Raw genomic sequence first — 16,139 nt, forward strand, 5'->3', positions numbered from 1 at the left:
GCTTCCTCAAACTCGGCCCTCCAGATGTTTTTGGCCTACAACTCCCATGATCCCTAGCTAGCAGGACCAGTGGTCAGGGATGATGGGAATTGTAGTCTCAAAACATCTGGAGGGCCGAGGTTGAGGAAGCCTGTGTTAAACCTTTCCTACTGCATCTTTTGTAATAATCCAAAAAATATATATCTCCATTACATCCATAGTTCTCATTGCACTACAAGGGTTATTCCAATCCCACTAACGAATTTAACTGTTTACAATGGTTTTTAAGAATTTTTATGAATTTCCCCCATTCCTTATTAAAGTTCTAGTCTTCCTGATTTCTGATTCGTCCGGTCATTTTTTGCCATTTCGGCATAGTTCATAAACTTGGTTTGCCATTCTTCTCTCGTAGGGACTTTGTCTTCTTTCCATCTCTGGGCTAATAACATCCGCGCAGCCATGGTCACATACATAAACAATCTTTTCTGTTCCCTTGGGATTTCAGCACTTAAAATTCCTAAAAGAAAAGCTTCTGGCTTTTTGTAAAGGTTATTTTAAACATTTTTTTCCAATTCATTATATATCGTTTCCCATAATGTTTTTGTTACCTTACATGCCCACCACATATGATAAAAGGTGTCTTCTTTTTCTTTACATTTCCAGCAGATATTTGTACCCGCCTTATAGGTACATTTTTGCTAACTCACTGGGAGTTAAGTACCAACGGTACATCATTTTCATATAATCTTCTTTCAGCGTGCAACATGCTGTACATTTCAAATCCTCTTTCCATAACTTCTCCCATGATGAAAGCTATATATTGTACCCAAAACCTTTCACATGTGAAAGTTTTAGTGTGAGGCTAAATCTTGGCCCGAAAGTGTAATTCATAAGAATGAATGGCCTTGCTGGACGACCAGACCAAAGAATCATCCAGCCCAGCATTCTGCTTCCAAGAGTGGTCAGCCAGATTCCTCTGGGAAGCTCACAGGCAGGATGCAAAGATAGCCAGTGAATGGCAGAGCCAATTGTCAGTGTTAAATGCGCCCCTGGGAGTTGCTATTGACGCAGGTATGGAATTTTGAGGGTATCCCAACACTAACGCTTAAAAAAAAACAACCGCCACCATAGCGATCAAATTCTGTATTCTGAAAGCTACCGGATATTTACACTACTGCACCCGGTAGCTTTTTGCGTACATTCTCTCCTTCCTGCAATCTCTACAAGCTGCACCTTTATTTGCCCTGCGACACGTTCGCAGGCGTTGCTCAGTCTCATGGACCGATGACGATGCTGGACTCTGAAAAGGAATTGCCTCTCAGGAAGGTATCGCTGAGCAGCAAAGGATGTTGAAACACACTTCTTCCTCATTGGACCACAGTGGTAAATCTGCCCACCTCGAGGTCCCCAATCACCTCCTGACAACAGGAGAGAGGAGCTGTCAGTTTGGCATCCGGTATTAAGGGGCAGGAATAATAATTTTTTTAAAGTCCTTAAAAATTCACCTGGAAAATTTTGACACACCAGACATAATGGAGCAAATGCTCCATAAGAGTGTTCTAACCTTCATGAGTCAAGATTTTGTGTTTTGACATAACCCAGTGATGGCGAACCTATGACACTCGTGTCAGACATGACACGCAGAGTCCTCACTGCTGGCACGCGCCCCATCGGCCCATTCACGCTGTTGTTGTTGTTGTTGTTGTTGTTGTTGTTGTTGTTGTTGTTGTTGTATTTTTTCCCCCATTTGTTCTCCCGCTCCTCCTACAGCTTGTCTCCACTAGAGCTTGTCTCCGCTACAGCTTGTCTCCGCTGTTAAAACCCGGATCCTTTTTTGTTGTTGTTGTTGCTGGTAGCCAGAAATTGGTTTTTTTAACCCTTTCGGTGCTGTTTTTTTACTGGCGCTCTGGCAGACTATGATTGGGTGTAACAGCGTTCGTTTTTTAACCCGTTCTGTGCTGGGGTTTTTTGGCGCCTTGGCAGACTATGTCAGTGCTGCATGTTAGTTTCAGCGAAGGTATTATTCGTCATTTATTTCTGTTCTCTTCCCCCCCCCAAAGTGCAGCAGCTTTGGGGCACCCTCCCAAAAAGCAAAGCAACTTTTGCACCCCCCCAAAAAACCTCCAAAACTTTGGTCAGCAGCTCCCCCCAAAAAGCTCAACAACTCTGGGCACTTTGTGATAAATAAGGGTTTTTTGGTTTAGTTTGGTTAAATAATTAGTTTTTGGTTTATTAAATACAGTTATATATTACAATTATACATTTTTGTTATTTAAACTATAAATATCATGAAATTATGGGGTTTTTTCTCGAAGTGACACACCACCCGAGTTATGCTCGTTTTTTTGGCGAATTCTGACACACCAAGTTCAAAAGGTTGCCTATCACTGTTATATATACAGTACTTCTATGCTTTATGAAGATGGCAGGTGTTTAGCGGTGGGCGGAAACTCTGAACCTGTCTTTGGTTGCCATCATTTTTGCGGCTTTCCTGCTCGGTGTACAGATTTAGCGCACGCAAACCCTTGCTTCCTGCCTGCCATATATTTGTACCGGGAGCCTTCTCAGGAAGATGTACAGCCTCTCTGAGTTCTGCTTCTCCAATCGAGCTGCTGCTTCCCCTTGTGTGCAGACCTGGCTCCCTCGGCTGAACCCATCTCTGCTCAAATGCTAGGCGCAAAGAGCTTCCCTGCCTCTCTTACCCAATCATGGGATTGCCTGAATGTATATGTATGTGTATATACAACTACTTTAATAGGGATGGTCCAAATTGGCTCCTCTTCCCCGCCCCCCTTACTTGCCAGCATAAAATTGTGCTATTTCCACACCGAAGACCAATGAACTGAATATTGTTAAAGTTGTATTTGTTGCCAATATTCTGTTTCTCATCAGACTTTTTTGTTTGTACAGCTTTACTTTTTCGGTCTGGCTTTATTTACTCCGTTACTGCAAAAAACCACTGTGTGGAATACTGTATTTCATTGATTCTGAGGAAATGTACAGTACTCCTGCTGTGTTTCTAACGAATGAAGGTAAGGGGGGGGGCTCCAGACAGAATTTATTATTATTATTATTATTATTATTATTATTATTATTATTATCCCTGAAGGAGCATCTCCACCTCCATCGCTCTGCCCGGACACTGAGGTCCTGTGCCGAGGGCCTTCTGGCGGTTCCCTCACTGCAAGAAGCAAAGCTACAGAGAACCAGGCAGAGGGCCTTCTCGGTAGTGGCACCCACCCTGTGGAATGCCCTCCCACCAGATGTCAAAAAGAAAAACAACTACCAGACTTTTAGAGGACATCTGAAGGCAGCCCTGTTTAGGGAAGCTTTTAATCTTTAAGAAATTAGTGTATTTTAATGTTTCTGTTGGAAGCCGCCCAGAGTGGCTGGGGAAACCATTATTATTGTTATTATTATTATTATTATTATTATTATTATTATTATTATGCCACTTTATCTTGTTGAAGGCAACCCAAAGCAACTTATAACCAAGACAACCAAATTTAATTTGTAATGCCTTCTCTCAAGTAAATTTAATCCACATCATTATTCAAAATCCTCCCTAGCCTTCAAAGAAGGGCAGTCAAATGGATGGAAAAGGGAACAAACAGGGCCATAGGATTGTATGGGGGCGGGGGGGGGAAGTATGTGCAAAAGAGGCATTTGATTCTATGGTCCCCCTACCCCTCCGAGCACTCACACTAACACAGAGAGTGGAAAACGGCAGGCTCTTGCATTATACAGACTACTGTAGAGAGATTGAACTGGCAATGGCTGGGTGAATATTCAAGTACAGTGGTACCTCGCAAGACGAATGCCTCGCGCAACGGAAAACTCACAAGAAGAAAGATTTTGCGTCGTGCGAGGGACTCGCAAGACGGCGAGGTTTTCTATGGCCACCGCTTCGTCTTCGTCTCATGGTGCCGCCAGTCCCCCGGAGCCCATAAGAACGCATTGGTTAAGTTTCAATGCATTCCTATGGGAAACCGCGACTCGCAAGACGAATTTTTCGTAGGGCAAATTGAGTCCTGAAACAAATTAAATTCATCTTGCGAGGCACAACTGTACTGTTTTAGTCAAAACACACAAAGGAGGAAGCCTGCACTGTCAAAGGAGAGCCCGCGTCCGACTTTTGCTACATCTACCCTCTAGACCCATGGTTCCCAACGTAGGGCACATGCCCCACAGGGGGGGCAATTTGATTTTTAAGGGGGGCAATTTGAGAATGAGCTATTAACAGTTAGTTGCCTTTTAGGCTTCCTCCACATGAATAGGAGTTCACTTTTTGAATAATAAAAATTATATGTCACCGGGGGGGGGGGAGGCACTAGGATTTTAGAGATGCTTAGGTGGGGCATGGCCAAAAAAAAAAAAAAGGTTGGGAACCACTGCTCTAGACTTAAGTTGGGACCCTTTTCTCTGGAAAGCCTAATTTTGTGAAGGATGGTAACAGATCTTTCATAGAATTCTTACCAAACTAAAATTCTTTGCCGGGTGGGGAACCATGACGTTAAAGAGGTATAAAACTGATAAGGACTGCAGGATAGACCTGCCCTTTGAGAAACACTCAGCTAGACAACTTTTTATCAGTGTCTTTGGGACATTTTGTCTGTGATGTGCTCTCAATCTGATGCCAAGGAGTTTGGTGGAGTCTCCTTCTTTGGAGGTCTTTAAGCAGAGGCTTGACAGCCATATGTCAAAAATGCTTTGATGGTGTTTCCTGCTTGGCAGGGGGTTGGACTCTTCCAACTCTATGATTCTATGATTCAGTCTTCACAGAAGTGTGTGTTGTTGCCACCGAGCTCATGCCAAGCCATCCTTTGTGTGAAGAAGCTCACACTTGCAAGTAGCTTTAGTGCAGCCACCCCAAAGCACACAAGAGTGGAAAACCTTTACCGATTATTTGGGTGAAAAGTGTGTACATTTAAAAACGCTGGTAGCATTAAGATAACTTCAACAGCGTAAATAAGTTTTGATATAATAGATTACTGAATGGTTTAATTAATGTAAAATATGCAGGGATGTATGTTATGCAAAATGAAGTCATTGATGTAAGGTTGTCTAAATGAATATCTTGAAAAAATTAATAAAAGCTATAGAAAAAAGTAGCTCACTCTTGTAAAACTCACCTTTGTGCGGTGACCGCAAAGCACACAACTGTAGCTGCTCAAAAATGGCAGTCAGTTGCATGTGTACAACCGATGCAAAAGTACCATGTCCCTGAAATTATCTTTTGTATGGACCCCCGTCCTTTCCTGAGGCAGTTACAGTATGTAACTTGTGTGAACCTTGTGTGAACTGACCCTAGGCAGTTTTGGACCCAATGAATATTCTGGAAACACTCGGTGACTTTGACGCACTCAGCTGGATTTTATATTTAATGTTATAGTTGCATTTGTTGTATTCTATGTTGTTGTGTGACAGTTTCCTGTTTGATCTTTTATATGTGCTATGGCTATATGGCTATTGAGATAAACTCTGTTTGGCTTTGACATTGCTGAAGCAAAGCAGGTGTAAACTTGATCGATCAAGTCAATATTTTTGCTGCCTTCGCATAACGGACAAGGTTCTTGCCCTGGGATTTGTTTTTCAGGTGACGTTCATATCCAGATGCATCTTCTCAAAGGGGGAGATGTTGCGGTGAAGACTACCTTCAGCCTTCCTCTGAAGCAGTGGCTTCGGCTTGATCTCTCCGTGAGCGGCGGGCAGGTATCTATGTCGCCTCGGCTGCCCTCTCGTAGCTGAGCACGAGGAGAATGTGTTTAGGGGTTGCAAGCGGCTCTGAATGGAGATGCTCAAGTAGCCTTGTCAGAATTGTAAGGACAATCGGTGTTCAGTCTAAACAAGGGGCTGGTTGGCTGCTCCCTCACTTCTTGATGTCCTCGGGGCACCTGCCCCCCATCATTCAGCCCAGCACTTATACTCCTTGGAAGAAAATGTTCCCTTAAAAAATATAATAGGAGATGGTATTTAACACCAGTCAGATTAAATCAAATAAACAAGGAATATTTGGTGTTATGTTGGAGGGGATGCCAGGAAACAGGGAATTATGTTCACATGTGGTAGGGGTGAGAATATGTGTTGTTGTTTAGTCGTTTAGTCGTGTCCGACTCTTCGTGATCCCATGGACCATAGCACGCCAGGCACTCCTGTCTTCCACTGCCTCCCGCAGTTTGGTCAAACTCATGTTCGTAGCTTTGAGAACACTGTCCAACCATCTCGTCCTCTGTCGTCCCCTTCTCCTAGTGCCCTCCATCTTTCCCAACATCAGGGTCTTTTCCAAGGATTCTTCTCTTCTCATGAGGTGGCCTTCTTTATGGTCCAGCTCTCACTTCCATACATCACTACTGGGAAAACCATAGCTTTAACTATACGGACCTTTGTAGGCAAGGTGATGTCTCTGCTTTTTAAGATGCTGTCTAGGTTTGTCATTGCTTTTCTCCCAAGAAGCAGGCGTCTTTTAATTTCGTGACTGCTGTCACCATCTGCAGTGATCAAGGAGCCCAAGAAAGTAAAATCTGTATGAGAAAATGTATCGTATTTATATTTTGGGCAAAAGGTTTTTAAGGAGATAACAGAAATCACTGGGGTAAAGCTGACCAAAAGGCATACCTGCCAAGTTCCTGCCGGAAAAATAAGGGATCGGCAGACCGGAAGTAGCGCTGCCGCCATTTTGGAACTGGGTAGAGCAGCACCAGAAGTCGCTTCTGAGCATGCTCTGCCCAGTTCCGAAATGGCCGCCGTGCTGGAAGTCGTGCTGTGGCCATTTTGGAACTGGGCAGAGCAGCATCGAAAGTCGCTTCTGAGCATGCTCTGCCCAGTTCCAAAATGGCCGCCATGCCAGAAATCGCTTCTGCGCATGTCCAGAGACTCCAGACATGCGCAGAAGGAGCCTCCCCCGGCTGGTAAGTGAACCGGGGGAAACAAAAAAAACTGTTTTTCCAGCTGGGAATGGCTGGAAAAACGAGGGTTTCCCGGGGGAATACGGGAGACTTGGCAGCTATGCCAAAAGTCCAGAGGTAGCATTATTATCAATTTATGATTGGGTCGAAGGTTCACAGGCTATGAAGGCCTTGCTCACAAATTTATTAACAGCTGCATGAATTATTATTGCTAGGAAGTGGAAGGGGCAAGCAGAATATAAAATGGACAGGGAATATGGAGGAGAAATGATTTTGAGGAGATATGGCAGGTGTTTGTACAATTTGTACTGTTAAAAAGGGAAGGTGTCAAACCATCGCAATAGGGGTTGAAAATTTGGGGGGGTTACAACGGAATGGTCTCAGTGGTGGGATGCACATTTTTATTCTTATTTATTTATCATTATTACTTTGTCAGAAATTTTTTTTAAAGAATGCATAAATTGTAAATAAATGTATAAAATATAAATAAAAGAATGAAAAAAAAGTGAAAAAAGAAATAATGTAATAGGATAACAAATGAGCAGGTAAACATTAATGTGATACTACTTGAGGCATGAGAGAGAGGACAGAATTGATGGCTGTTCCAATATTCTGTTCACTTGCCAATCACTTAGCTATGAAACAGGGCTGGTTTGGCGACTGAAGACTGACTTGGCTCTTAGCCCGATTTTATATTAGGTCTGCCTTCGTCTTTATGCCGGTGTTTTCAACCCTTTGGTTCATCTATATAAAAAAATAGTGAATTCTTGTGGATCAGCTGACCATCCCGGCAAGAATTTGTTGCATTTTGAAGCTGTGATGAAATAAACATTTTTGCCATTGGTTTACATGTATGTTTTCTAAACTAAAATTTAATTTATTTTTGTTTTAGATAGAAATTACCAGTGTTGGAAAGAATCTGAAAATTCATCAGCATCAAACTTTCATGTAAGACTAACTTGCCCTCCATTCTAACAAAGTAGTGTGTGTGCTTTTATTTATTTCTTTTTTTAAAAAAAGATTAAAATTTTACAATCACATATCCATCATACAACATAAAGACAAAATTCCAAAGAATCTCCTGCACTTCCCTCCTCCCCTTTGTGGGTCCTGTTGTTAATCATTTCCTCCTGCATCTTTTTATGATAACCCAAATCTTTTACCGTTTCATTGTGTCCAAAATTCCATTAAACTACAAGTGTTATTCCAATCCTACTAACGATTTTAACTGTTTACTATGGTTTATAAGATAAATTAAATGTTTTCCCATTCCTTATTAAAATTTTGGTCTTCCTGATTTCTGATTCTTCCGGTTATTTTAGCCATTTCAGCATAATCCACTAACTTGATCTGCCATTCTTTTCTGTTAGGGACTTTATCTTCTTTCCATCTCAAGTAGTGTGTATTCTTACATAACTAAGACTTTTCATTTCTGATCCGTTCTATCCTACATCCCCTGATTTATTCACGCCTTACGATACCTTGGTTTGATGGACTTAGAAACAATATGGTTTCTATCTTGAATGTTTTGTTGATTCAACTTTTGGCACTTAACCATTGTTCAGTTTACCAGGGAAACAATTGCCCCTTTACTTTTTACTAACTCAGTTTACCAAGCCCGGTGAAAAAAGAAACGGGAAAAAAAAAAGATTTTATTCATGTGTGATCTGGGAATTACTTCCCTTTGGTCCAATATGACAAAGTTCCAGCAACATTTGTAATACAGAATCACATAACTTAGGCAAATGACCTCAGCAGTGTAACCCATTGTGATTGCGACTGGTTGACGTTGGGACATGCTAGCTGCCACTGTATTGCAACATTTTTTAAAAAAACCATGACATTGTTCTATGGTTAAGGGACTGTGCTCCAGGATCACAGCATTAAAACTTGCATTGACTATAGTTGCCAAAGGCTTGGGCACTTAATGCTTGATTGCAAATTAAGTAATCTCCCCTCTCATAAAATCTAAGTTTAAGTTCTTCCTTATTTCTCTAGGGAACATCGATAAATTAGAGTGTAGGATGTTCTGTAGAAGGAGGGTGATGGAAAATGCATGAAACTGAAACATCACTATCACCATAGCTGCCAAGTTTTCCCTTTTCTCGCGAGGAAGCCTATTTAGCATAAGGGAATTTCCCTTAAAAAAGGGGAGAACTTAGCAGCTATGACTATCACAATTTTTACTCTGCTTATGAAACACTATAATTTGGCGCAGGTCAATTCTGTTTCCAGGGCAGCTGTCTACCAGCTCCATCTGGTACGCAGGCTGAGACCCTACCTGCCCACAGACTGTCTTGCCAGAGTGGTGCATGCTTTGGTTATATCCCACTTGGATTACTGCAATGCGCTCTACGTGGGGCTACCTTTCAAGGTGACTCAGAAACTACAACTAATCCAGAATGCGGTAGCTAGACTGGTGACTGGGAGTGGCCGCCAAGACCACATAACACTGGTCCTGAAAGACCTTCATTGGCTCCCAGTACGTTTCCAGGCAAAATTCAAAGTGTTGCTGCCAACCTTTAAAGCCCTAAACAGCCTCAGCCCAGTATACCTGAAGGAGTATCTCCACACCCATCGTTCAGCCTGAACATGGAGGTCCAGCTCCGAGGGCCTTCTGGCAGTTCTCTTACTGCGAGAAGTGAGGTTACAGGGAACCAGGCAGAGGGCCTTCTGGGTAGTGGCCCTGTGGAACACCCTCCCATCAGATGTCAAGGAAATGAACAACTATCTGACTTTTAGAGGACATCTGAAGGCAGCCCTGTTTAGGGAAGTTTTTAATGTTTGAAGTTTTATTCTGTTTTTAATGCTCTGTTGAAAGCTGCCCAGAGTGGCTGGGGAAACCCAGCCAGGTAGACGGGGTATAAATAATAAATTATTATTATTATTATTATTATTATTATTATTATTATTATTATTATTAGGGCACCTTTCCAGATTTAATTTTAAAAAAGCTTCTGTTTACCGATGTCAAACTCGATTTCTAATCACAATGCCTCCCCAAATGCTTTTAAAAAATGCCTTTAGAGAGAACACTCAGTTTGTGTCCCTGTAAACCTCCAAACCATCTTGTTTAAAATATATTCCAGACTATTCCATGACAGAGTCCTCTGCCTGCCTGAGAAATCAGAGGTTTTATCTGCCTCAGAATGTTTCAAAACATTGACTTTTCTAGTTTTAGGGAGGATTTCTATTATGATGACACTTCCGGTTACTTGGCTATTGGAGGCAGCGGCTATTCATCAAGTATTGAAGGATACTTTGGTCCAGTGAAATACTATCGTCTTAATGGCCTAGAGACCAGAAAGGTGAGTGGACAGAAGGTAATAAATATGTCAATATGGATCTAGAGTTACCTGTGCCTGACTTTGACATTAGTTTCCAATGCAGTACTGTAACTCAGGTGGACTGTCGGTTATGATGCATAAGGAGGGAACTTAGATTTGCTGCTCCTTCCTCCTTCAGTCGTTTTGTGGCCACGATGCAGGACTATTAAAGGCAAAGGCTACTGCTGCAAAGGACTGTGCCATTTTCCTCGTTCTGTTAGAAATCTTTAGGTTTAAAACTGGACTTGACACCAAGCAATGGAAGGAAATTTTGCTAAAGCTTCGCCACTCCAACAAGCACGCAACAGGGAACTCCTGACTTATCTAGGTAAAGGTAAAGGTACACCTGACTGTTAGGTCCAGTCACTGACGACTTTGGGGTTGCGTGCTCATCTCGCTCTATAGGCCGAGGGAGCCGGCGTTTGTCCGCAGACAGCTTCCGGGTCATGTGGCCAGCATGACTAAGCCACTTGTGGTGAACCAGAGCAGCGCACGGAAACGCCGTTTACCTTCCCACCGGAGCAGTACCTATTTATCTATTTGCACTTTGATGTGCTTTTGTACTGCTAGGTTGGCAGGAGCAGGGGCCGAACAACAGGAGCTCACTCCGTCATGGGGATTCGAACTGCCGACCTTCCGATCGACAAGCCCTAGGCTCTGTGGTTTACACCACAGCGCCACCCGCCTCCCGATCCTGACTTATCTAAATCCAATTAAATCCAATGCCACCTAGTGCCTAAACCGTATGGCGACCAAAAGGGAAAATCTCGTCATCTATAATAAAGTGTTTGAAATAGGTAGCTTGTCTGTATTACACCGATCTGCAAACGTCTGTGGTCACTTGGCTATGTTCTGCAGTAGGAATGAAAAATTGTGTTCCTGCATTTTAGCAATTTCTTAAAATATACGCAACTGTCTTATAGGAAACACATACGATTACCGGTACTACTCTTTCCCCCACCCACAGATTTCTAACCCTTTCTACAAAGAAGACATTTTGGAAAGAATTGACCTTTACTATCAAAAATGTTTCGCTGTCCAGAGCACATCGCCCAGGCATGGATTTGTGCTGAAACAGGAAGAGCAAAAATGCAAGTAGCAAGGACTGAGCTTGGCATCATGTAGGATTACAGGATCTCCTATAATTTGTTTCTTTGTTTGTTTAATTTAAAAGACTCTGTGAGGATAGGTAATTGAGGCCAAATATGTGGAACTAAAGGTATTCCTTCTCCGCTCCATCTTGATTGAAATTGATATTTGTTTACTCATTAAGCATCTTTATGCCTCAGATCTGTATCTATTCTGTGCAACTTTTGCTGTCATTGTTTCTGAATCTCGAGAATCGTATTTTGCTAATGGTACCGAGAGCTCACTGTTAGAGGTCTTTGGATTCCCCCACGGAAAGAAGGAATAATCTGTAAACCAGTTTAGGGCTGCAATCCTAAATACACTGAGTAGGGGGTAAATTCTACTTAATTCAGTAGTGCTTAACACTGGAAGATGTTTATGTCATGGAATTCTACTCAGTATTGATCTAGAGCAGAACTCGGATGTATTGTTAGCTGAGCAAAAACTTAAACACATTACAGGATTCCCAAAAAATAGACCAGTGGCGATTGTATTTCATCCAGTAGAGCTTTACTGCTACTGAAGGCAAATGAGCATCATGGTCACAAATGCCATTCAGGATTGGCACTGTCCATAAGAAATCCAGTTGCAGCACACTTAACTTAAACTTAACTTAACCTTACAATAACTTATAATAAGTCTAAGCCTTAACTAAACATACTATGTACAGAACACCACACCAGAAGGAAAAGAGAAAGAGAAAGTGAAACAGAGTCTCCTTCTGGCCTCTTATTATAGTCAGCATGACCTTGACAGTAAGAGATAACAGAGTCAGTTTAAGCCAGCTGTACTCAGCTTCTCTAAAGATATAACCCAAACATCACCAACCTTCTGCTTGTTTCTTTCACACAGAGAAGCTTCCAGAACCTTCTTTAACTAATTAGAATAGGAAAGATCTCTACACATCCGATCCATACTTTCTGCACGAAGAAATGCAAACTGACAGTTTAGGATCGTGCTGCATGTCCTTGGTGTAGTTGCGTGTTAAGACCTTTAAACCTTCCCCTTAAATACATTCAGACAAGACTCAAATTTTGGTTTGGTTTTTGGCAGAATTTAAGCCACAACTTTATTGATTACAGCAAGTGAGTGGTTGCATAGGCTCTGGTTCGACTAGCTCCCTGCACCGTTGCAGGTAGCGCTGACCAAGCATAGGTCAGCCTAGGGTGAACACCTGGATAGGTGGAAAGCTGGGGACATGCCATGTCCACCACCCAGATGTCCCCCTGGACTGAGGCACAACCCCTCTCAGGTTTGACCAAACCATTGAGTCCCTGGATTCCTTTAACAGAATACCCTTCACATAGGGATGGCGAGAGCGTTCTCCCATCCCTATCACCTGAACCAGAGCCTATCCGCAACCTTACAAGTTGTGACGATTTGCTACGCAACAGGCGAAACCCAAGTGGCACCAGCCAATCAGCCAAGTGGGGGAAATTCCTGCCGTGCCCCTGTCCCAACGACAGACGACACATGACAGCATAACAAGGTCAAGCGCAACAAGCCCTAAAAGTAGGGAGAGGTGGGCGGCTGTTCCGAATGCACGCACCGAAAGAGGAAGCTCTGGGTCACGTGCATGGGCATATATAGGTCCCTCGATCCATTTAGACAGCGTCCCATTGGCCTGATTGAGCCCTGCATCGAGGGACCTACCAATCGGGTGTTGTGGCTATCCAATCGTACCCACCCACAACACAGGGTTTGGTTGCCAGGTATCACCGCAACACGTGCCCTCTTTGAGGGAGGACACAATTTGCGTCAACAGTCTTAGCTTCAGGCACTTTAAAATCCACCCACGGGGACACAATCTAAAACCAAAATCAGGTGATTTTGTGACGCCATTAAGTAATTCTGAAGTGGGAAGGCGGACACCTGTATGTGAGAAGTTTCACAGATACAGCTAGGATGACTCGCTTTCATTTTCTCCAGGCCTTTATGAAAACTACTATATGGAAATGATCAATAAATATGGAGGATACCCCAAGGATGCAGCCTTCAGCTGGAGACAAGAACTATTGGACAAATACTACAGCATGTTTAAACAGTTGCAAGACACAGGTCTACAGTTATCAGGAGGTAATTATAGATTTTACTTCTTTTCTTTCCGTAAGCCAGGCATCCCCAAACTGCGGCCCTCCAGATGTTTTGGCCTACAACTCCCATGATCCCTAGCTAACAGGACCAGAGGTCAGGGATGATGGGAATTGTAGTCCAAAACATCTGGAGGGCCGAAGTTTGGGGATGCCTGCCGTAAGCAATCACTTAACTTTTGCAAGAAACATGCGACTTTTCACCTTTTTCCTCTTTGGTTTTCGCTGTTATCTTAGAGACTGCTGGCTCTCCCTAGACCCCATTTTAACAAACAATTGTGTTAGGAATAAGGTTCTGGTGTTATGCTCTCCATTGTGGCATACCAGCTCCCAGGGTTGTATATTAGTGGCACAGGGAGAAAATCACATCAGATGCCAGACCCAAAGAGATATCTTTGGCTCCTTCCACACTTTGTGGGGATTTCTGCAGTTTCATTTCCATCACCACAATGAAAGTGAGTGCCCTGCAACCGATTCACCCCCCTTCCCCTGAAAATTTTGCCATCTTTTTTCAGTAAGAAAAGTGATAATAAGTTTTTTTAAAAGGTAAAGGTAAAGGACCCCTGGACGGTTAAGTCCAGTCAAAGGAGACTATGGGGTTGTGGTGCTCATCTCGCTTTCAGGCCGAGGGAGCCGGCATTTGTCCACAGACAGCTTTCTGGGTCATGTTGCCAGCATGACTAAACCACTTCTGGCGCAATGGAACACCGTGATGGAAACCAAAGTGCATGGAAACACCGTTTACCTTCCTACCCCAGCGGTTACCTATTTATCTACTTGCACTGGTGTGCTTTCAAACTGCTAGGTTGGCAGGAGCTGGGGCAGAGCAACGGGAACTCACCCCGTCACGGGGATTTGAACTGCCAACCTTCTGATCAGCAAGTCCAAGAGGCTCAGTGGTTTAGACCACAGCACCACCCATGTCCAAAAGTGATAATAAACTACACTGGAAAGTGAAGGATAACAGCCACATGATTGTGATGTTATATGTATAACCTCTGTGAGTTTGTGAAAACAATAAGGCCAATTGCACAATATACATGTTGCAATGTTATTTGTGTGTCTTGCAACTCCATCGCATGGAAGCAGCCCTCACCCTCTTATAGTAACTTTGGATTAAGCACTGAATCTACTTAATAGTAAGCGTGTGGGGAAATTAAAGCTACCTAATCAGAACCTGCTTGTTTTCAAAGCCAGTAGTTTAATTGAACATTTATATCTTATTATTTTCGCACCTGAAGGCCAAAAGGACGTCATTTTAGAAATTGGACGCAGCTTATTTGAGACGGTGGCTCAAAATCTTTCCAGAGCTGATGGCCTACGTTATATAAACTCTTCTGTCTTGTCCCTGATGGATTCCAGCTGCTGTGGAGATCACAGAGCGTCCTATGCTCTTGGCGTTATCTTTGAAATAGGACTGGGCATGCCTGCAGACCCAGCTCAGGTAAAAATTTGGATGGCTCACTTTTGGCTCAGAACAGCTTGAGAATTAGCAATGGTTGCTATCTCGTCCCCCAAGTCCCACTTTTAGGCTAAAGACAGTTTTTTTCAGAGTCAAAGATGGTGTTTCCACACTTCCAGCTTTCACCTCTGATCGACACGCTTGGCATCTTTTTCCATTTGTCATCTTCTCCGCAAGGCCACAACTCCTCAGTGTCTTCTGGGTCCCCTTTTCCTCCAGAGAGTAGGACTAAGAGTCACCTTGGTCTCTGTTCTTTAGCCCAAAATCAGCATAGGGCAGGGCTGAGGACAGCCTATCCCTCTCAGCTCCCTCTCACAAACACACTGACTGTTCTCACAATCTTGTTCTGATACTTGGCGGTTCGAATCCCCGCGACGGGGTGAGCTCCCGTTGCTCGGTCCCAGCTCCTGCCAACCTAGCAATTCGAAAGCACGTCAAAGTACAAGTAGATAAATAGGTACCGTTCCGGTGGGAAGGTAAACGGCGTTTCCGTGTGCTGCTCTGGTTCGCCAGAAGCGGCTTAGTCATGCTGGCCACATGACCTGGAAGCTATACCCCAGCTCCCTTGGCCAGTAAAGCGAGATGAGCGCCGCAACCCCAGAGTCATCCACAACTGGACCTAACGGTCAGGGGTCCCTTTACCTTTACCTTTAAAGGCTGCCCTCCACCTGAGTTTTCTGCTCTGCTTTCTCTGCTGCTTACATAGCAGAAGCATTTTTCCCCACACTTCTGTTTTTTCCACCCCTCCAGTCCTTCAGTACACCTGGGCAATCCTCCTCCATCCTCATCTCTCTCTCTCTCTCTCTCTCTCTCTCTCTCTCTCTGTGTGTGTGTGTGTGTGTGTGAGAGAGAGAGAGAGAGAGAGAGAGAGAGAGAGAGAGAGAGAGAGAGAGAGAGAGAAGACAGAGAGACAAAGAAATGTTTATTTATACATTGGGAAGCAAAGGCTCTGCTATATCTCTTTCAGCTCTCTTGCTTCATTTGCCCCTTACTGGCCTTATTACTTTACATAACTGTAAGCAGAGCTGGCACAAGACAATGTGCCACCTGAGACGACATCTCCTCTTGCTCCCTGCTGCCACTGCCACCTCACTTCCTCCTCCTTTCCTGCTTCAACAGCTTGGTAAGGTAAAGATGAAGGACCCCTGGACAGTTGAGTCCAGTCAAAGGCAACTGTGGGGTTGCAGCACTCATCTCGCTTTCAGGCTGAGGGAGCCAGTGTTTGTCCACAGACAGCTTTCCGAGTCAT

At 43.5% G+C, this 16,139-nt stretch overlaps 1 protein-coding gene across 3 annotated transcripts in view; it reads left to right on the forward strand.

Annotated features, from left to right (window-relative positions):
• The window catches only part of SEL1L3 (SEL1L family member 3), a 40,748-nt gene that overhangs the window by 5,235 nt on the left and 19,374 nt on the right, over positions 1-16,139 (forward strand). For all 3 annotated transcript variants that reach the window (XM_035113502.2, XM_060278936.1, XM_060278937.1), the window contains exons 4-10: positions 2,890-3,011; positions 5,576-5,691; positions 7,777-7,832; positions 10,060-10,192; positions 11,178-11,301; positions 13,268-13,414; positions 14,670-14,872. In XM_035113502.2, coding sequence (XP_034969393.2) covers positions 2,890-3,011; positions 5,576-5,691; positions 7,777-7,832; positions 10,060-10,192; positions 11,178-11,301; positions 13,268-13,414; positions 14,670-14,872 — 901 coding nt within the window. The remainder of the gene's footprint in view (positions 1-2,889; positions 3,012-5,575; positions 5,692-7,776; positions 7,833-10,059; positions 10,193-11,177; positions 11,302-13,267; positions 13,415-14,669; positions 14,873-16,139) is intronic.

This window comes from Zootoca vivipara, chromosome 9 (assembly GCF_963506605.1).
Source record: "Zootoca vivipara chromosome 9, rZooViv1.1, whole genome shotgun sequence".
Lineage (NCBI taxonomy): Eukaryota > Metazoa > Chordata > Lepidosauria > Squamata > Lacertidae > Zootoca > Zootoca vivipara.